This window comes from Ammospiza nelsoni, chromosome 6 (genome assembly GCF_027579445.1).
Source record: "Ammospiza nelsoni isolate bAmmNel1 chromosome 6, bAmmNel1.pri, whole genome shotgun sequence".
In the NCBI taxonomy this organism is placed as follows: Eukaryota; Metazoa; Chordata; class Aves; order Passeriformes; family Passerellidae; genus Ammospiza; species Ammospiza nelsoni.
This window is the reverse complement of record NC_080638.1, coordinates 39,360,443-39,382,949: the sequence shown is the minus strand read 5'-3', so window position 1 is coordinate 39,382,949 and position 22,507 is coordinate 39,360,443. Positions and strand designations below refer to the sequence as shown.

The window sequence follows — 22,507 nt, the reverse complement described above, 5'->3', positions numbered from 1 at the left end:
GCACAATGCCGCCTGTGCCGCCTGCCGGGGCAGCCTGGCAGCGCCGAGCCGTGAGCAGGGGGCAAACCCTTCGGAGCAGCACAGAGCGCCTCGGCGCGGGGAGCGGCGCCGGGCGGCGCGGGGCAGGGCGGCCAGGGCGGCTGGCTCCGAGCGGCCGCGCCGCCATCGTGCCCCGGCCTGACGCTGCTGCTCCGGGCCCAGCCGAGGGGCCGCCTCGCCCCTCGCAGCCAGCCGGCCGCTGCCAGGGCCCGCTGAAGGGGCCGCCGGGGCTGCGGGGCCCAGGCCAGGCACCCGCAGTCCGGCGTTGCCGCTGCCTCGGCCGGGCGGCGAGCGGACCCCGCCGCCTGCGGGCCCTTCCCCGCGGGGGCCGGCCCAGCGCGGCCCGGCGGCGGCACGTGGTGGCGGCGCGGCCCATGTGACCGGCCCTCCCCGGCCGCTGCGGCTCATCCCCCGCCCGGCCGAGTCCCCGCCCGCCTCGCCCCCAGCGCAGCGCAGCGCTCTCTGCGTGCAGCAGCCCCGCACCGCAGGCAGCCGCCGCCGCCCCGGGACCCGGCGCCATGGTAAGGGCGGCGCGGCGCGGACGGGCGGGGAGGGCGGTGCGGGCGGCTGGCGCGGCCCGGCGGAGCCGAGCGAGGCTGAGCGGAGCAGGCCCGGCCCGGCGCGGCCCCGCGGCCTCCGGCGGCCATTTTAGTCTAATTTTAGCCGGGTGCGGGGGGAAGGGGACGCGGGAGCGGCCGCGGGGCAGCTGCGGGCGGCGGGGCTGGGGCCGGGCCCGGGGCCTGGCCGGGCGGGCGGCGCAGCGCTCCCTGCGGCACCGCCCGGGCGTGCGATACCCGACGGGGCGGTGAGGGGCGGTGGGCGCGGAGAGAGGGGTCCCGCACTCCTCCCGAGGAGCCGCCCGGGCCCGAGGGGCGGCCGGGAGCGGCCGCGGGGGAGCGCTGGGGCCGGGCGGGGCTGCCGGCGCGCAGGGACGGGGGCGCGGGGCGGCGGGGATCCTCCGGCCCCGCGAACAAAGCGGGGAGAGGGGCCCGCGGCTCTGCCCCCGGGGACAAAGCCGGCGGCTCCCTGCGAGCACCTGCCTTCCTTCCCCGGCAGCCTGCGCTGGCAGCGCTGCCTCGGCAGATGTAATTGCTGGACCGAGAGCAAGGGCGCTGCAGATGGGCTGAGCTCGCTTGCTCACTCGCAGCAGGGTTTGCTAAATTATTTTCATTTTGCCTGGAGTTGCCCGTTTGCCCTGCCGGTGTTTTGTTTCCTTGCTGTTTTAGGCTCTTATTTTGAGCGGCTTGCGAGCCTGATGGGGAGCTGTACAGTTGTAATCGGTGTTTTTATATGAACGAAGAGCAGTCAAACAATACTCCCGCAGCAGTATGAAGTAAAATTCGGGAGTTCTTAAGGCGCGGTGTTGAAGCTGACACAATGCAGAAAACATTTCTGCTGCTTGTAGAGCCTTACCTCACGCAACAAAATGAGAGTCATGACAGTGCTGGATGTGAACTGCTGCTGTAGTGTTTGCTCTACTAGAAAAAAAGAAAAAAGCCAACAAAAATCTATCCCCCAAAACCCCATCCCCTCCCATCCCAACCGAAAATTACAAACTCCTCTCCTGTGTTCAGTTCCTACCCCCCCATCCTCCCTCTTCCCCTCCCCCCCAAATAAGCCAATGCATGATAAGGTAAAGAAAACTGTTTGAGCAGTACAGTTGTGTGACTAGTTGGATGAAACTGCTATCCAGAACTGCTGAGCTGAAAATGCTGAGATCTACAACAAGAAACTACTGAATTCACGCCTCCTTTGTATTCTCTGCTCCGGTCCTACAAATATTACTAAATTCATAGTGTGTTCAGGTTGAGTATAGTATTTTTATTCTTACGGGGGCAGGCAGACTTCTTTATCTAGCACTGTGGGCTATCATCTTCTTCTAGTGAGTGTTAATTTTTGCTGTTTAAATTATTCCTTTGATCTCATTTTACAGGCTTCTGGAGTAACAGTGAACGATGAAGTCATAAAGGTTTTTAATGACATGAAAGTAAGGAAATCTTCAACCCCAGAAGAGATTAAAAAAAGAAAGAAAGCTGTTCTCTTCTGCTTAAGTGATGACAAAAAACAAATAATTGTAGAGGAGGCAAAGCAGATATTGGTTGGTGACATTGGTGATACTGTGGAGGACCCCTACACAGCCTTTGTGAAGTTGCTACCTTTGAATGATTGCCGATACGCTTTGTACGATGCCACATACGAGACAAAGGAATCTAAGAAAGAAGACCTGGTATTTATATTCTGGTGTGTGAAAGCAAAGCTTGCTGTCAAAATTGAATGTTCTGGAGCTACCACTGGATGACTTAGTAACTGTTTGTTGTTGGCTTTTTTCTTTAAAGGGCTCCTGAAAGTGCACCTTTAAAAAGCAAGATGATCTACGCAAGCTCTAAAGATGCCATTAAAAAGAAATTTACAGGTATGGACCTAAAAAGGCTTTTCTCGTTAATCACTGTGGCATTTAGATGTTGAGGTTCTCATAAGTACATTGTTGTCCATCTGTCTTTCAGGTATTAAACATGAGTGGCAAGTAAATGGTTTGGATGATATTAAGGACCGTTCAACACTTGGAGAGAAATTGGGAGGCAACGTGGTAGTTTCACTTGAAGGAAAACCCTTATAAAAAGACAGACAAGTGCCATCTGGATCTAAGGAGCTTCCATTTCTGCAGCTCGTTCAATTGGAATAGTATTAGTCTCCCCATCCCCTCCCCTCCTCAAAAAATAAGCCCCTTCCCCACCGCCCTGAAGGAGATGTCATTGTTAAGCAGTCTACCAGTGATTGCCATTAGACTGTTTGATCCTGGTAGTTTTATGTAGGATCCAAGGAATGCTTTCACGTCATACTCTTGGCCAAAACTGACGTTGCAGGCATTCCTTGCAACATGTTCAATGAATGTGATAGTTAATGTAAATAGTCTAGCAGACAGCAAAGGGTAAGCTAATCGAATGCCTTGAAAGTATTGTCCACTGGTCGGATGGTAGACTCTCTACAGTATTACTTACAGTTGCACTTGATTGCAGTTCCATGAGGCTCTTGTGCATTCATACACCTCACCTGCCTTGACAAGCCTATTTTTGTGACATGGCAGCACACAACACTATGCATTTAAAGCACTTTTTTGTAATATGTTTGACCCGCCCCCTCCCCAAGGAATGCCAATTAAGTTGCTGTAACTGTGTCATCAAATTATTGTAGTACCTCAGTTTCATTCCTGTTACATGCATATCTTTATAAATGAAGTAGCTGTTACGATGCCTTTCGTTTTCCATTGAATGTACACTACTGAACAGGAGTAGAAGTTATCTGTTTACCATGAGTCTTGAAACACTAAAGTTTTGTAAAACATCAGTCATGGTGGCAATTTCTGTATTAAAAAGAGCCTTAAATGGAACATTGTTCTTTGAGATCAAAAACTGGCCACGTTGCAATAAAACTTGTGGCTTATTACAGAACGTTGCCTTGTTTTCATTGGAAAATATAGTTTTTAAGTGTTTAAGCATATTTCAAATAACTTCTGTGGAAAGTATTGTAAAGGTAAACAATCATTAATCTCATATTGAATAATGCAAGTTTTTAATACTGATTTAGGCACTGCTTTACAATACTTTGTGGCTCTGTTCTGGCTGTTCTATAAAGGACCTGCTCCTAGTTTACCGTAAAGTAAAGAAGCTACCACTACTGGAGACCATTAGTTCCATGAAACACTTGTGTCAGAAACTCAAAAATACGAAGTAATTAACCATGCAGTGTATTTTGTACCTGAATGTTCTTAAAGTTCTACATGCCAGAGTAAAACCTTGCAGGAGTTTTTACAGCTCGCTGTCTTTCTGGGTAAGGTGGTGTGTAATAACAGTTACATGCAGAGTTTGAAGCGGGCAAAGAGTTTTTGTTTCTTGAGGGTTATAGTTAGAGTGACCCAGTACAAGAATTAGCCTAAATGAACTGTTCTACTTGTTAGCTTCTATGTAAATAGAACTGGAAAGTGTTTGCCACTACTGAGGCTTGCATAGGGGACGTGTTTTGGCTGGGAGCCAAATAATGCTCTCCTTATAGAGAATTTGATCTGCTCTGTGTGAGCAATCCTCCGTTAGCCAGAGCTATTTATGGCAAACACATGCTTTTGTATCTTGTCATCGTTATCCACAAATGGCAAAACTGGACATGATTCTCCTGGTATGCATAAAGGAGCGCTGTTAGGCAGCCACTGGCAGCTGAACTGTATATGCTGCTGAAGGAATGCTCTTTTATCATTACCTTATTTTAAAAAGTTGGTAGAGTTGAACTGTGGAGCTTGTAAATGCAGGCTCTTTATGTTCAGTTCATAGCCCTTTTTCTACAAGGAAGCAGATAATAATCCAAATACTTTCTGTCTTTTTTTTCCCCCCTCCAATAATTTAAGTAACCTAGTGGTACTGTGTTTAGGCTCTCTTGTCCTGTAGAACTTTAAGACTTTATTTCAGGCTTCTGGCTGTCCCTATGACTTGCACACTTCATTGTGTTTGCTGTTCTATGTAGACTAAACTTTACTAGAATTTAAGTAAAAAGGCATGATGACCACTGACTTACTAAGTGTATTAATGAGTCTTGGTTTTGTTCTACAAAACTCTCCTTTCAGGTACCTTTTAAGATTGCAAAATAACTGATGGTATGCATGTTGTCTAGGTGAAAAAAAAAAAACAAACCCACAACTTTTTATTCCTTAAAATAGTCTATTTCTGATCATTCATGTTGTATGCAAAGCCCAGTTTAATGTAAAGATATCTGTGCTTTATGTTTAACTTGACTTCAGTACAGTAAAATGAAATTATCTTTTAATTGATTTTTCACAAGGAATAAATTGTTTCTTTAGAAAAAGCCAAAATGGAAAATGTTAAATTTTAATAAACCATTTGAATTTTCATTTTAGACAGTAAACTTTTTTAAGGAGTATTGTGTTTAAATTTATTGTTTGTTTTTGCTGCAGTCCGGAAAAATGTCTGTGGCTTTTTAGTTGAATATTATAGGTTGTTTTTTTTTCTTTTTTTTTAACTAGCTTAGGTGTATATTCACTCAGTCCAACTAGCTATGAAATTGAAGCACAAACTGTCTTTATGTAAGATTCCTACCAAATTTAAGTTTTGGATCCAAAAGGATCAGCCTGCCTTCAGTTTGTTCTTGAAATGAATGACTGACTGACTGATGCGAGGTCCAATTCAGATGGCTTGCTTTTTAAAAAAACAAAAACAAAAAAACAAAAACCAATAAAGTGCTACAGAACTGTTACTGTTTGAATTATAAAACAAATGAGAGACAGCTGGCATCTGTTCCAAAATGGTTTGTCAGCTGTTGTTTTCTGTCATTATGCAAAATGGTGAAGGCCTCATTGTGATCGAGAAGTGGAGGAAAATCCTCTCAAGTTGAGTATCTTCTGTGTATTTCTGTGTAGACGTGACTTTTGGATATCTTGGCTTCAGTTATTGATAAAGAAATGTTAAATTTTTCATGAGAGTAGCTTGTGCAGAAATGGCATTTTTCTTCTAAAATAATGTTTCAAAGCCAGCAGTTTTGTTTGATTTGGTAAATCCTGGAAGAGGTATAGATAGACGGGTTTGATTTCTCTGAGAAGGGAAACCAAACCAAGACTAGAGTGTGCAAATGAGGTTTATGCTTGTGGTGATTTTAGAAGTGCAAAGCTTAAATTTGTATGGACTTGACTGTAAAAATGACTCCTGGTCAGATCATGAAGCAGAGTTTGAGTATGCTCTGTTAAATCCAAAGTGTTTCGCTAAGGGGAAGACTTTCCTTCTCTACCATTCCCTCAGAACAAGTGATGGAATACAGCAATTGCCACAATTTGATAATAAGCTTTACTCTCTTATGCCAATTCCAGTATAAACCAAATTTTCATGTCTGCCTATTTTTTATAAACTTCTGTAAGTCCCCTTTAGTTTGTGGTGGCGAGTTAATGATTGTAGAGTGAAAACACGGCACTAATGGTGGATCAAAGATCATCAATGTAGCACCTGTCTATTGAACTTCTTTGAAATATTTCTGATTTTGAAAACCTGGTATAAATAAAATTAATTTAAATGTCTTCAGTTGTTGAGTTTGTTTGTGTGCTAGACATCACCTGCGTTAATCACTTTGTAGTCTTCGGACTGGGAGCAGCCCAGATACTGTGAAAGAAGTTGTGGAATACCTGGACTTTTTGTAACAGGTTTCTTCTGCTGCCCATTCAGATCAATATCCAATTGCAGCAAAAGCCAGCACTAGTGGCTCTGGGGATGGATATAAAGAAATTTTTAGTGGGCTGGTTCTAGATAGCCTTTTTCTTTTGTTGGATCCCAGCTCGTGTGTTCAGAAAATTAGATGGCTTTCATGTAGAAAATGTAAAATGTATGTTTACACTGGCAAGTCATTTCTAATACAGGGAAGGAAGTGAACTGATGTGTGAAAAAACTGACTCCATGAAGAAAGATCAAAATATTACCATTTTGGTATCAGTGGCCTGTCTCTTGTTAATATAAGATTTCTTGGATCTAGGAATATGTTATCTGGAAGAGTTAATTTTGTAAACAAAGCTGTGAAGAAACAGCTTCATTGAATTCTCTGGAGAAGGCAGACTTTAACAATGTGCATTAAAAAACCCTTTACTGTTTATCTAACAAAAGCCTTCCCTATGGCTGTGGGGAACATACATAAGAATCTGCATTAAAGAAGAATGAAAGGTCTCTGAAGTTTTTTGAATAAAAATTACTGTTTAGCTTAAAAATGTTCTATTTTTACTAAATTCATATCCAGTGCTTGACCCTATTGAATTTGGACATTTTTCTGCCTCACCTCCCATGCTGTTGAATCTACAATAATCCCCATACATCTTACTCTTTCTTGCATTGCTTATCTATGCATTCTACTAGTAACCTCTGAAAAATAAATACAACAGTAAAAATTAAATCTTTTCATAGGAAGTTCAAACAGGTGACATAATTTATGTTCATTTAATGATTTCATAGAATTGTCTTTTTACATTATAAAACTTAGGGAAAAAAAGTGCTAATTGGAGGTACTGAAAGTAATTTTTACATTCCTAAGATTCTGTGACTGTTTTTAATAACTCATTGTAGATTAATGTTTCTGTTGTCAGCTTTCCTTTATAGATATTTAGAAAACTAATGATTGGAAAATAAACTTGAAGATGCTGCTGATTATTTTTAAAAGTTTCTAAATGTCAATTTGGATTATAAAATAATATACAAACTTCAATTTCCCACTGCTAGCCTAATTTTTATTCTTTTGTGTACAGGCTTAGAAATGTATGTGTAATCATGCCTCTCCTCTTCCACCTCTTTATTTTTAAAAACAGCTGTGTCACTGCAAATCCCTGCCATCTGCCCCACTGTCTTCTGTAAAGGTTTATGGACAATCTCCACTTGTACCTTTCAGTATCTATTTTCCCCTCTCTTGTTTGTGATTGTAGGAGTTTGGTTTAGAAAAACTAACCGCTGTAACACTGTGCTCCTCGAAACCTTTTCTATTATGCAGCAAGTTAAAAGCATCAGTTAATCTCTGGTGAGCGCAGCTGCAGGGTGTACATTGGCTTGGAAAAAGAGATGTCATTTTGAGAACCAGTTTAGAGAGCCTTATTTGTGTCTGCTTCCTCGTAGTGGCAGCACTTTCATCTGTGACCTTCTATTAAAGCTGATGTGAGAGCTAAGCTTTTCTTCCATTTTGGCTGTTTCAACAGAAAATGCAATGTGCTTGTAGCAAACAAGATGCAGGGAAGCAGAGAAGGTTTAGAAGCAGCAGTTTTTCATGGAGACCTGTACATCTGGTGGGCGGTAGGGGAACGCTTACAGCAGAGGATTTGTTTCCTTTTAATTTCAGTAGGAACTTGCAGCTGTAGTGACTGGGCTTATGTTATCTTTTGCTCTGCCTGAACAAACTGATTCCACAGTCTCAACTGTCTCAATGCTTTCATGCAATGAAATGTGAACACACAGCTCTTTATCAGTGAAATGTGGTTTACTCCTACAAAAGTGAAGCCCTGCTACAGCAGTGCTCTTAGTTAGCCATGTCATGTGGAGAGATGCACCTCGGCTGCATTTGAACAATCCTTAAAAAATGTGTGGGTTTTGATTACACCAAATACAATAGTTATGCTATTACACGGGCACTGAGGATGAACAGATGTAGTTCTTAATTAGGTGACTGCAAGTGACAAATATAATTCATGGTCATATTTTTGAATCTTAGCCCTGTTATTTAAGCATGACTTAAAGATGATACACTTCCCAGTCCACAGAATTCATTGCCTGCATAAATTCTTTTAAGCAGCAGTAGCATAATTTTAGCTCTTAACTGAATATACTGATGCAGAATCTGTCACCTGAGGGTTTTTAGTCGTCTGCTTGACAAATTCCTTTTGTAGTGCTGCATTATTTCTCTGCATCCACACTTCAAATTCAGTTCCCAGAACTCTTCTTCCAAGTAACCAGAATTCCTAAACAATATTTATTCTGTGTGACTAAAGTAGAAAGGCATCTTGTAGAACACCCATAGGAAACAAATGCACGGTATTAGCCTGCGTGGCCACTGAGCATGTTTGGCCCTGCGTGCCATCTCTGCCTGTTGGGTTATTCTGATGAAAGGTCACCTCATTCAGGTTTCTGTGGAATAGCCCAACACACAAAATTTGTGGAAACAGGAAAGAATGTTTTAATCCTGAGCAAATGTTTTTGCTCAGATAAAGACTTTGCAAGCTGGGTGTGATAACAACTTTTTAATTTTTTCATTTTACCTGTCCTGACAAAAACACCTGGCTTTGATTCTAGCCAGTTTTATCGATTTAGTTCGACAGGTGCACTGGTTGGAAGTATCTTCAGGACAAGCTATATTTAGATATATAACCTTTTGATAATTCTGGCAGTTGCTTTGATCTCATTATTTTAATTCACTTGCTTCACCTCCATTACAATTTTAACTGCCTAGTGTTCAGCACTGCCAATGTAATCTTGCAACACAGCTTGAGGAACATTTAAAAGCAGTCATCATCAAAACTAGTAATAATATAAATCAATTTTATTTATTTATTTTATTGAGCTAGTCTCAGTTTTGCAAGGACAATGATAACTCTCTTAGAAAGCTAGGTGGTTTTGCAGGGAGTTCCTGACTGACACCTGCCATAGATCTCTGTGATAAGATGGAAGAAGTGTTGGAGCATTCATATCAGAGCAGTTTGCTTTGCTTTCTTGCATAGCTGGATGCATTTCCTCATCTGGAAGATGTTGAGGTCACTGTGGTATCAATATTTAAAGTATTTCACCTTCTGCTTCTGAATAGAATGGACAGACTGCAATTACAGTGGAGTATGCTCCGTTTTTCTTAGGATAATACAGTCAAGGATCTCAGCTATGAATTTCATTTTTTTCCTGATTACCACAAGGGAGAAAAGAATGTGTCTCATCCCACTGTGCAGCATGAGGCCAAAACACAGCACTGCAATCATATGCAGGCATCATAAGTGTTTTCAGCTATTGTACCTGTTTGCAGCTATTGTACCCAGCAGGTACAAAATGTGACCTTGTCAAGTGAGTTGTGCATGGTCTTGGAAAACCCCAGAAAATACAAAGTTGAGATACTTCCAGTAATTGCTTTGTGCACACCAGATTCAAGAAGCATGTGGCTGGCTCTGTGTTTATCTGCAGTTATTTTGTGCACAAAGTAATAATGGAACATAAATATATATTTAATACTAATAGTAATTCAGAGTCTTATGTTAATTTAACAGCTATCTTCTATGGAAGATAGTGAAGGTAAGATTTTACCTTTTTTTTTTTTTTTTTTTTAGCAATGGTGTTAATAACCAGATTTTCTGCTGTAACAGCAAACTGTGGAAATGTGAGAAGAGTTACTTCTCTTTGCATCAGCATCTTATATTCTGTGCAAATACAGACCCTCTCAGTTTCTTCTTAAAATAGTGTTTGGATCACATTCAGTGCTTAACAGACAAGGATATAGGATTTTTGTAAGTCACATTTTACAGTATTAATGTGAGCATGCACATGTTTTTTGAGCTGTGAGATAAAACCTTTTAATTACAAAAGGGCATATTTTGGGAGAAAAAATTAATAACTTTTTAAATCTTATAGTTTCCTCTGCTAGCACTTTACTTTTTATTCCTGAAGGTACCCATTAGGATCTGTTTTTTCCTTTCTGTTAGTTTTTTGGTTTTGGTGTTCCCACTTTCCCCACACTGCATCATGTTTCAGCCTAATATGGACTGGATAAAATTGTTATCGAAGGAAGAAGGTATTATGTAGATAACATATACAGTTTCTGTAGGAAAGAATAAACTGTTTGCTTGACCCAGTTTTATGGAGCTATTTCTTTCTACAGAGATGGGATTCAGTCAAGGAAGAGGGACAAATGGGTTTGCTGAGAGTATTTAGCAGCACTCAGTGGGAATGAGATTATTATTGTAGTGCTTAATCCTGAAATAATCATACACCATCTCATCAACATTACATCAGCATCTGAGAGACATAACTATTCCAGCTAGTTTGTGATATTAGTCTGAGATAATTTTCTATATTATAAATTTGGAGTTCTCCAGATGAATAAAGAATATTTCTACCTGTGATCAATGTTTTGATGTTTTCGCAAACATCTGTTGTGTCTTTTAAAAGATGATTTCCAACTAGTGGAAATTTATTTCTGAAGAAATACATCTTTTATGGGTCTGAAAATTAAAGTGAAGGTTATAGAAGCAACCAGTTCCCTTAATCTTTTTGGGGGAATTCCTATAATGTTATCAGGCTTGATTTTCCATCTGTTGGGCACAGTATGAAAGAATGCACAGAAAAGCTGCTATGGTAACATAGTATCTGTTATCACTAACATTAAATTCATTTAATGGAACTCAAGTTACAGGCCATGCTGTATGCAAAAGGAATAAAAAATATTCTCAGATTAGAGTTTGTCATTTTCACAGACAGTAACTTTTAGTTCCCTTTGAACAGGTGTAAGTGTCCTGTTGTGTCTTTGTTTCGCTGAGGATGGAAATGACAAACCCAAGCCTTTCCCCTGCCTTTGGTTTTCTCTGTGTCCTATCTCCTCCAAAGCACTTTCCCCGTCCTCCAAAGCTTTATCCCTGAGATATTGCTCACCTGCTTCCTCTAATCCTCTTATTTACCTCACTTACCTCAGTTTCACTTCCTTTCATCCCTTTTTTACTCCCTGCTAGTTCTGATTTTCCTCTGGTCCTGCTCCTTCATATTAGACGTGTCCTTTAGTCTTCATCATAAACAGAGACCAAACAATAAAAAAAAAAAAAAAAAACACAAACCAAACCACTTTTTATCTATTTACTATTTTCTTTTATTAAAAATATGAATCCTTAGAAGAAATTATTCAAATTGTAAACCTGACTACCAAAGTTACCAAAGTGTCAGACAGTTTGAAATAATCTCTTGAGATGTTTGAACAGTTCCATTTTGTCCACAGGGTTTAACTCAGAAATCCAGACTTTACCATTTAGATGGGAAATTGCCATATTGGGTTATTTTATGCTCTCCGCAGTGCCATAAGCATGAACTCTCCTTTTTTTGCGATCATTAAAGCATCTGATTTCAGTTGTTAACTTCCATGAAAGTGGTTAACTTCTTAGAGTGTGAGGAACTGCATCAGATGCATGAATTTATGATATATTGAAAACTGAAGCTGTAGAAATAGTGTGAAATAAACTGTGTATCAACACAGAAGCTCCAAGTTAATTGCATGGCTCACTGGTTCATTGCCAAATGCACTGGTTCCTAGTAAAATTGAGAAAATCTCAGTATTATAAAATGTATAGAAAATTGCTACAAGCATTAGAGGCCATATTACAATACTACATGGTAAAAAAGTTAGATTCAATAAATCTTGAAGTAACCTTTTGTATAATCAGAAATTATATTAATACAATACCTTTTAAGTGTTTTTATCTGCTTCCTTTTTTGGAACCCTGTATTAGGCTTCTTCATCTCCTTGGGCTTTTCTCTGCAGTCAGAAGCACTAGGAATTGACAGCATTGCAATAAGGGTGTATGTCCTTCTCCTGATTTTAAAAAGAAAAGAAAAAAAATCTGATGAAGAGATATATGAAGCGGGGCCATCTGAGGGTGCTGTTTGACAACCTACTGAAGGCACTCCAATGACACCAGTGGGATAAGAGGGGGATTCCTGCACATGCTGGGCTGAATGCCCCCCCTCGTTTCTGGCGCTCATATCTGCCTGATTAAGCAGTGAATTTGTCAATTTACTGTTCTCACTTGCTTTGGAAAAGTTTGGGTGTTTTTTTATTAATTTTTGCTTGTTTAGGGAGGCATGATGCCTGAAATGTTTCAGATGTTTCAGAGAATTGCCTTGGTCAGCATTTGGTATGCAGGGTGTCTGTGGGAGAGCTAAACTTAGTGTTCATTGTGGGGCTGGAGCGTGTCCAGAGAAGGGCCATGGAGCTGGGGAAGGGTCTGGAGCACAGGGCTGGTGAGGAGCTGCTGAGGGAGCTGGGGGTGTTCGGCCGGGGGAAAAGGAGGCTCAGGGGAGACCTTATCACTCTCTACAAGTGCCTGAAGGAGGAGTTTATATCCAGGCAGGGGTTGGTCTCTTCCCCCAAGTACCCAGGGCTAGAGGAAATGACCTCAGGTCGCACCAGGGGAGGTTTAGATTGGATATTATGAAAACTTTCTTCACTAAAGGGGTTGTCAAGCATTTGAACACACTGCCCAGGAAAGTGGTGGGGTCGCCATCCCTGCAGAGGTTTGAAAGATGTGTAGATTTGGTACTTTGGGATGTGGTTTAGTGGTAGACTTGACGTTGCTGGGTTAACAGCTGGAATCAATGACCAACTCAGCATATGCCATGATTCTATGGTTATATAATGATTTTATGATTCATAACAGCCACCACACTCCTCCATGTTGCTCAGTGTATTTCCAGGTAATTCTGGGCTCCTGTATCTTGTACAGTAAATCCAACACTTCCAGGAAGAACTGGACATTCTCTGTCCATATATCACACGGCTGATGTGTATACTGTGTATACTGTGTTAAATACAGTGTATTTAACAAAGATCAGAACAATCAGGTGTTTGGGTCTCTGGTAGGTAATGAAGGATTCTGACATCATCATGTTGTGTCTTATCTGGACTTGATGATCTTACAGGTCTCTTCCAGCCTTGAACTTCTGTGATTCTGTGATTCTGTGATTCTGTGATTCTGTGATCTGGCAAACCTGGGGCAAAAATCTGGAAAGCCCAATGATCACTGGCATCTCAGCCTCTTCTTCTGCACATGCTTTAAAGTGTGTATTCTTCAGCACTCTGACTCCTGTAGTTCCCTGATGAAATTCAGTCCATCAGCACTCAGCTGCTGATCGTGCGGCACAGGACATGTAAAGGATTTCAGTGTTCAGGGTGAAGTTGGGAGTTGCACTGCATCAGCCACGTGCATGCCTGACCCCAGCTTGCCTCCTCCCTTCCCTCCCTGGAACAGTGAACTTCCAACCACCCTTCCCCCATGAAATCCGTGATATGAATTAGCTGAATTCCTCAGATTCTGAAGTTCTGACTCCAAGCTTTCAGGGACTGGGAATGCTGCCATGCCATGGTATTCTGAAGGGTGTAGGCAAGCATGCTCCATGTACAGCACAGTCACTGAGCTTTGACTATCTAAGGGCCAGCACTTCTACAGAGTTTGGGTTTCGCTTTGTCCACTTCATTAGTGAGAAAAACTTTTTTTTTTCAGCTTCACTTTCCTGTTAGCATTCCAGGTGAATTGTATCTAGTGGTGTTTTAAGTGGGAAAGTAAGTAGGATTTACTACAGACTAGTCAGAAAACAAAAATAATAGGCAAAATAGCTCACCTGATGTGTATTTGGAATTCAAGCAGTGCATGTATATGCTAAAAATACATGAAGTTGGGAGGGGGTTTTTGTCAGGATTTATGTAATCCAAGCATTATTAGGTGCAGTTCTATTAAAATCAGCAGATGTTAGAAATGCTTGTTAGAAGTTCATTGCTCTCTGGAATCATGAGAACACTGTGGTGTGATGTTAATGGCAGCAGGGAAATGCACTGGGTGTACCATAGATGAAGCCAAACATTTTGCCAGCATTATGCATATTTCAGAGCATGCTACACAGATTTGGAGTTTTAGGCTACAAAGAGTCCAGACTGAAAAGTGATGGCTCTCAATATATACAAGAAATGCAGGCATGATCCTTTTAATCAAAATTCTTTTAATTTAACCTAATAGCTCTCACTTTTTAAATGTACCAAAAGCAATGATAAATGCTGTTACCATGTGGCCATTTATATCTATTATATAGATAATATATAATATTATCTTTGATACTGCCAAGGTACAAATCAGTGCTTTAACACATCCTCACACTGACTGCAGCATAACTTTGCATCTTGAAGGACATTGGTTACTGGTCAGGATCGTGTTTGCCTGGTTTCTGCCTCCAGAACTGTACAAATATTCTGGTTTTTGGTGATAAGGGAGCAGACATTTAAAAACCAGATACAGTGATGTCTGTATCATTGTGGTGATGATATATCATCCTATCCAACTCACTTGGCACTTCAAGATTCAGCTCTTAGAGATCATAACATGAACATCTCCACATCTAACACATGCCTTACTTGTGTTATTTGTCTGTTTAGTACTTCTCTTTAATAAGCCAGGTGAACTTTTTTGAAAAATCATATTCAGTTGTCAGAACAATTCTTTATTTGTTTTGATGGCTTAACATCACCGTGAGTTTAATTTCATTCCTTCAGGAATCATCTCCTGATCGCTGTCTTTGATCAGAGGTAAGTAAACGTGTTTTTCTCAGCCTAAGCTCCAGTGATGAGATGCCAGGAAATATTTCCATGCACTCACAATCTGGGAAGTGAGATAGGCATCCCTGTAAGTTATTGCTATAAAAATCAGTTACTGCTGTGAATTCAGCACTTCACATGTTGCCAGGGTGGGCTCACTGAACAGGTCAAAGCTGCTGGGTTCACACCTTCTCACACGGGAATTGCTTGGTGCTTTGCGTTGCTGAAGGACAGGGCTGCCAAAGGTACAGCCAAAGGGACACAGGCTCACAAAGGTACCCAGATTCCAGCTCCGTGCTGTTCCACAGCAGCCAAAATGCCTGCAAGCCTGGCCACAGAGCCCCATACCTGCAGATGTGCTACAGATCAGGACTCCATGCAGCACATGTGAAAGCTCACACATTGTTTTTCTGTGCAAATATGACAGGAATAGAGAACCTGACCCCACCCAATGGAGCTTTCACTCCAGTCATTGGCTATTGCCTGCACTCAGGCCATATTGCCACTCTTCCTTACCCCTCCCTCGAATGTAACAAGTGCAACTTAATTTTTTTCCCCTAGTACTATGATGAGGATGATGTTTCAGAATCCAGCATTCGTGCCTTGAGGCCTTATTTAAATACTAGCCAAAATATATTCTTGGGCATTGCATTTTGTACCTGTACCATTCTTTATTTAGAATAGCCTTCCCTCCCCTCCCTGTTTTTTATTCTCTGATGTTATATTCCCTTTTTTTCATGTGTTCACACCAAGATATTTCTAGTAAAATAGCCTCCTTCATCCCCTTCACTGCTCTAGCAGCACCTCTTGGTGCCTGGTCCAGTCTGAATCTATCTTTTCAGGACACATTTGACCATGCTTTACCACTACAGATTATGAAGATATTAATTTCTCTGCATCACAGGATCCTCTGCCTTCTTGCACAGAAGTCTGATTATATCACATGACTAGTATATCTAATTCTTTTTTCTCCTCTGCTTTTACAGAAATTTCTTTTGGCCTGTTCAGATGATCACTTTGCAATGTTTGCTAAAAATTGCATCCTATTTCTGTTGCTGCAGTCCTTGAGGTTGTGAAGGTCTTCCTGCATGATACTCCAGTCCTCTTCTCTATCAGAAGTACCTGCCAGTTTTTTGTTTTAGCAGATTTCACTTGCTCATTTACCTCTTATTTTTTGTGCCAAGATCATTAATGAGAAGATTAAATAAGACTGTTCCCAAAGTGAATCTAGGAAACTCCATTAATAATTCCCTTTCTCCTGACAGAAGACTACTCTTCAGTCAGTTTATTATATGCTTTACAGTTCATATGTTAGTCTTGATTTTCATCTTAATTAATATTATAGAAAATACCTTCAGGAGTCCAGCAGGATTAGGTCTAGAATCTATTTCTATAAAGAACACAAAAATACTTTATCAAATAAATGTATCAAACAAGTCTAGAATTTAGAATTTATCCATGATAGTGGTGTACTTTTATCCTATTTCTGATCCTTCTTTATCTTTTATGATGTTTCCCTTCCAAATGTGTCATAAAATCCTGATCATTATTCAGCTCACAGATACATACTTTGGCAGCTACCTAGTTAATTTACTCTCTTTCTTAGTTAAATCTAAAAACTAATATTAAGAGATTGAGATCTCAATTTTATTGATAATAAATTAAACCCCAAATATTTGATTGTTCATTCAAAATTAAAATGCTAAAGCAAGGAAAAATTATTTTCTAACATTTTGTTAATAATTATTAAACAGTGTTTCAGAAATGTATAAAGGGGGAAATATGAAAACAATGAAACAACTATAAATGTTATTGTGGATGGCATTCATAAATTCTGTAAACAGCATTTAGCCAAATTTCAATTAAGGAGCATGCTGTTATCTCACTGTGGGGCCCTCCATGACTGCCTTGTCACCCAATATGATTCAATCAGACTCAGCTGTGACATTGCACATCCTTAAAATAAATTTCAGCATTGATGTGTTTTAGATTCAGAACCAGATGTAAACAGCAGGTGACCCAAAGGGGAGGGGCTTAGAAGAATTGGTAGAACATTGGGATGGGACTTAGACAGAAATTATGTAGATTTAACTAAGAGCCTTACTGAATCTGATTGAACCTTACTTGCTCTTCTAATTTGATTTAGTTCATACAAAGTTTACAGGTTACACACCATGATATCTCAAAAGCAGCCAAACCATTTTATGATTCATGTGGAAAGCAGAGAGCTGTGTACCTTAGGACATTGGGTCAGAGGCATTGCAGAGGGATGTGTCAGCTCATGAATCATGAGGATGGCACATTTTAGAGCTCCTTCCCATAAGCCTGTTGCACAGGTACTGACATGGTGTAACTCAGTTTTGGTTTGTCTGCAGGATTCAATACAATCTTGTACCACTACAGAACACTGGGGTGGTTTATGGATCAGAAATTAATGTACACACTGAGATACAGTAATCATGATTAAGTAAAATTCTTAGCTGTTGGTGGCTCAGAGCTGATTTTTTGAGTATATGCCTGGGACACAGAATTACATGAAGTCCAGAGCTAAGAAAAATCAGCCCAGACTGGAGGGAGAATCCATTGCCAGAACATATTATTGTAACTCCTCAGTCTTCAGTGCTACAGCTGGGTGATTATTTGAGATTTAAAATAAAAAATACAGCAAATAAAATGTTTTTGTGAGAAGTGAAAGGCAAAATTTAGCAAAGACCTTTATTAGGTGCATTGGCAATTGAAGGTTACACTGTTTTGTAAAGGCCTTTCTTTGTCCTAAGCACTGATTCTCTGGGTGGGGAGATTTCAAAGTCTGAATTCCAAAAATAGCATTGCCTTAAATGCTGGGAAATAAGCTGCACAGCAGGTTTGGTAAATCTGAAGGTTTTGCTCAGCCACTTAGTCATAGCTGCCCCCTCAAGCAAGAGATAGCAAAAGGATATTTTTTGAAGAGGTGGGACTAGAACAAACATAATGACCTGAAACTGCAGGGGTCCTTTGTATCTTATAAAAGAAGCAGAGGTAAAAGATTTCCTATTGTAGAGTATTATAAAATAGCTAGAGCCAGTAAACTGTATATAATGATTTTGACTTCATGAAATCAGCAAAGCTCCATTGACTTTAATGGAAAAACATTGATTTGCCCTAGCAGAAGAGCTGAGTGGAAGGAGGTGCATTACTGATTGTCTTGTTAATGTGGGTAATATTCCTGAAATAATTATCAAAAATAGAGATTATTAAGGATTTGTGTTTCTTTTGTAGCTCCATTCTGCAGGTCCTTACACTTCCAGTGACAAAGCTGTAACAGTAATACTGCACAAAGTGCAAAGAACACTTTCCAGAGGGGAGCCTGAATTTATTGTCTTTATTCCCCCTGATTTGGATGAGGATCCCTCACCAGTCCTGAGGCACAGCTCCCCTCTCCAACTGCTGGTATGTATTACTTTGTGCACTTGTACAGCATCTACCACAGAGGGGGGTACCTGAGAATTCAGCAGCAAATAACAGGATACTCAACTCCCTGCCCTTTGCATGGAGTCAAACATTGCCCTCATTGAAGATTTTTTTGAGTCCATACTATTCCATGTATCAGCAGGATTTGGCCCTACATGTCATGGTTACTGTGATAATTGTGGACAGATCTGGACATGGCAGTTAGGATAACAGAGCTGAGATTCCCAAACCCAAACTAATGTTCTGGATTTGGTTTTGTAGCTTGGGAATGAGAAACTTCCATCCCAGTGTGAGGACTAGCAACATTTTCTAGGCTGGCTCAGTCTCTGTTTGCAGAGCCACCCATGTGTGTAGGGAGATAGAACATAAGTAAATAAAGGTAGTACAGAAAGTAAACTTACCCCCTAAAGAGTTGCAGCTGGGTTAATGATAAAAGATTAAGAGCAGGCCTGATGTTACCAGGCCACAGCTGTAGCCCATCAGAAGAGTGTTATAAAAGAGTGGATTGGTTGGCTGAGGGGAGCTGGAGTCAGTGGCTGCTGTGAGGGCAAGGAAGAGTTAGTGCCTGGAGGAGCTGCCTGCAAGAAACATCAAGGAGGTATGAAACTCTAGCAATAGGGAGCCCTTGCAATGTAATGACAATAGAACTCTTGCACTATAATGACAGCATGTGTGGCTTTGACCACATGTAAAATTCTCACTTAGGCTGGTTCACCTGCTCACCATCAAATCCATCCACTCAGATGCAAAAATCTGTAAATCAAAAGGCATTAATGTAGAAAAAGAACAAAAGGAACTCAAAGCACCAATGCTTTCTTTCCCTCCAATGCATGTTGTCCAGCTGGGACATAAAGCATCTTTAACACTGCTTGGTTCTTCACTGAAGAGCTGACCCTGGACTTGTTCATGAACATTACGAGTACCTCTCTGTCTGACCACATGCAGTGCGTGTCAGGGGCTTAACTACCAAACTTTTCAGTTCCTCACATTGCAACACAAGGCTTGTTTGTGCTCAAGTACACAAATACAGTTTTGATTTCTACATACAGATATATAGCCTCTCACAGTATCATGTTATCTTTGCCTTGACCGTGGAACTATTGCAACTCAATAAAGTGCTAATAGAAACCCAAATGTTATTTCATTAACTTTCATTCCAGATTATAGCCTGGCCTGGACAACATCATAAAGCTGTGCTGCCTAGAGGCTGATGGACAAGTGCTTTAGTTATCTTTAGCCATGCATGCTCTGTGCAGACCTCTCTGTCATACAAGCTCTCCCAGCTGAATTTGTGCTTAGATGGGCTCAGTGTTTGCCTGATGGCAGATCCTGTCCATCAGTGAAAACCACTGCACTACTCTAAAACATCACAGCAGAAGCCACACAAATTTTTCCTGGTGAGCTCGCTGGATTTTCACAGTAGGATGCTTTACTGTAATGCACCTGAAGGGCAGGATGAAGTAATGTACTAGCAATGCCACAAGAAGCTTCCTGATTGGTTTGAGCCAACCTAAAACTGCAGGGCTGCTAAAAAGCATTGTGCTACCCTTAGTACTCTCCCTATGTTCTCATTATGCTGGCCTAAATGAAACTGATCCTGCAAGAAAAGCAGGTAACTTGGATTAGCTCCCTCATCTCTCTGCCCCTGGGGCTGCACTGAGGGAGCACTGGGACAGCAGAGAGAGTAAAGGCATGACATGGAGAGACATGACTTCCCCCTTAGTGGGAGCATAGCCTTTGATGTGTGTCCTGCCTCAGCTGAGATAGGGTAAATTTCCTGCCTCATAGCTGGTACAGTGCTGTGTTGCAGATTCTGTATGACAATAACGTTGGTTGCACACTCAGATGTTGCTGAGTGGTGCTTGCCCCAAGTCAAGGACTTTTCACTGTTTCATGCTCTGCCAGTGAGGAGGTACACAAAAAGCTGGGAGGGAGCATGGTGAGGACAACTGACCAAACTGGCCAAAGGGATGTTTCATACCACAGAACACCCAGTATATAAAGTGGAGGGGATACCTGGAAGGGCACAGAGTGCTGCTTGGTATGTGTTGGGCATCGGCCAGTGGGTAGTGAGCAATTATATTGTGCATAATTTAAAAAAAAAAATTTGAGTTCTGTTTATATTTTATTTCAAGTATTCAACTGCTCTTATTTCAACCCTGTGGCTTTGCCTTTTTCCAATTCTCCTCCTGATCCCACTGGGCTGGGGAGTGGGGAGTGAGTGAGCAGCTGTGTGGTACTTAGCTGCCAGCTGGAGTTCAGTGATGACAATGAGCTTAATCCAAACTACACCCTTGGTTGTTTTCCATTCATCATCTCCAGATGGAGAGAACTGGCCTGTCTGGAAGCATGGGCTGCAGCTCAAGCGCTGGTGGTCACACTGTGGGAATCAGTTACTAAGTGTAGCTATTATGATAAACCTGCACATCTTGGCTGCTTGCAGTGAGCACCATCAGTTGAGTCAAGCTGTCTCAGAAGATGTTAACTCAAAAGCAGACAGCTGGAAGTAAAACTGCAGTGAAGCTAAACAGTAAGTGCTTTCTATGGCTGCACTTTAGCCCATGCCTCTTATTGCAACTGGCTGTCCAACACAATTTAAAATTAACAAGCATTTGCATCTCCATAGCTGTTAAGTCAGAAAAAGAGAACCAAGAAAGTTATTGTTTGCCCAGATAATGTCTCCATGGCCCAATTTTTTTTTCTGACTACCCCTCAAGTCCTAATGCCTCTGGCTCTGCAGATACTACATAGAAAGGAACACATCTGGACGTGTAGAATTTATTTTACTGGACCTTTGAGCAAGCAGGAGTTTGAGACTATAAACAAAACATAGGATGTGTCTTAGGTGCAGCTGTGCTGTAATTTGAATGTCACAACAGATTTACCTGGAGATGGAAGCAGCTTTGCTTTTGGGTCAGATATTGTCACATTTGAAGAGCTGTTCCTGGCCATTAAATAATGCCTCAGATGATTGCTGGTTTAATGCTGCTCGATGGCATCTATCAAACAAAGCTTTTCTCTGGTAAACATGTCAGAAGTAAGATGTTTGGGGTTTTTCTTATCTTTGATCGTTTTGAATGAGATCACTTTGGTCAGAAAATTGTTAGAATGTTGGTCAGGTAATATGATATGTGCAGGAAGACAAAGAACACCCAGCTAGTGTTTGGCTGGCTTGTGAATGTTGCCTCAAGCAGAACATGTTAGTGGTCATCACATCCTCTCACACTGCAAGTGATGTCCTACTAATATTGGCATTGACAGGAAGCACTGGGAGACATCTAAGGTTTTCAGAGGAGAAGAGTGTCTCTTCCCAGAGCACAACAGCAAAAAACAGTGACCAAGAAGCTGGTGAGGAGCAGAATAGGAGAAGACTGAATCTAAGACTGAGGTTAAGAAGGGAGAAAAATGGAATGAGCTGATTACACAGAGGACCTAAAGATTTGGTAGTGAGGGGAAAGCAGCAATTTTGCAATAAGCTGGAGAGAACAGACAGCTGCCCTCAGTCAAAACCAAAGGAAATTGGGATATGGAATGGGGTGGTCCAACAAAGAGAAAGGAAGAGACAGACTGGAAGGAGAATAAGATATTAGGAAGGTAAAATGCTAAATATAAAAAAAAAAGAGGGGAAAATAATAAAAAAGAAAACAAATATTAGCATCAAAGGCAATATGATAACAGGGAGCAAAAGACTACTAGTCCCCAACAATGTTCTGACAACATAAGCAGCACTGTGCAGTCCTTCCTGATACCCACTATTGTACCAGTGACAAGACATGACAAGAACTGCTTTGTCTTCCCTGCCTGGTGCTGCCCTGCTGGGGAGAGCTGGCCTTTGAGGAATGACGTGTATGAGGTCAGTCTTAGCAAATCTGCTCCTTATCCTTCTTGGTCACACTTTCATCAACAAGGCCTTGTTTATACTGAGGGCTCTTTTCAATTTTACTACACCCTAGCTGTGACAAGCACTAGTGTAAATGGTCTTCTGGTATTTTTACCTCAGACTCATCTCAACATCTTAAAAAGAGAAATAACACTGCTTTGGAGAAGTCTCCCATAATGCTCTTACCATTGCAGTTACTGACTGACAGAGTTAAGACTGCTGTGAAGCTGATATCCTAAAGCATTCTTATTGCCCTCCACAGCACATGGATTAAACCAGGCAGCTCTAAAACTAAAAACC

The 22,507-nt window shown here is 41.4% G+C and overlaps 1 protein-coding gene across 2 annotated transcripts; it reads left to right on the top strand.

Moving 5' to 3' along the window:
* Nucleotides 1-458: 458 nt before the first annotated feature.
* CFL2 (cofilin 2) lies at nucleotides 459-6,109 on the top strand. Of its 2 annotated transcripts, none has more exons than XM_059473438.1 (4): nucleotides 459-560; nucleotides 1,973-2,280; nucleotides 2,376-2,452; nucleotides 2,544-6,109. In XM_059473438.1, exons 1-4 carry the CDS (start codon nucleotides 558-560, stop codon nucleotides 2,654-2,656), a joined length of 501 nt encoding a protein of 166 aa, XP_059329421.1. In that variant the 5' UTR covers nucleotides 459-557; the 3' UTR covers nucleotides 2,657-6,109. The 2 variants fall into 2 exon arrangements, with proteins under 2 accessions (XP_059329421.1, XP_059329422.1); XM_059473439.1 differs by lacking the exon at nucleotides 459-560 and adding an exon at nucleotides 1,746-1,844.
* Nucleotides 6,110-22,507: the final 16,398 nt, after the last annotated feature.

What these genes read in the sequence shown, in the direction of transcription:
- CFL2 (XM_059473438.1), top strand. An exon ending in GACCTGGTATTTATATTCTG is followed by an intron (nt 2,281 to 2,375) that starts GTGTGTGAAAGC and finishes TTTTCTTTAAAG; the next exon opens with GGCTCCTGAAAGTGCACCTT. An exon ending in CATTAAAAAGAAATTTACAG is followed by an intron (nt 2,453 to 2,543) that starts GTATGGACCTAA and finishes TCTGTCTTTCAG; the next exon opens with GTATTAAACATGAGTGGCAA.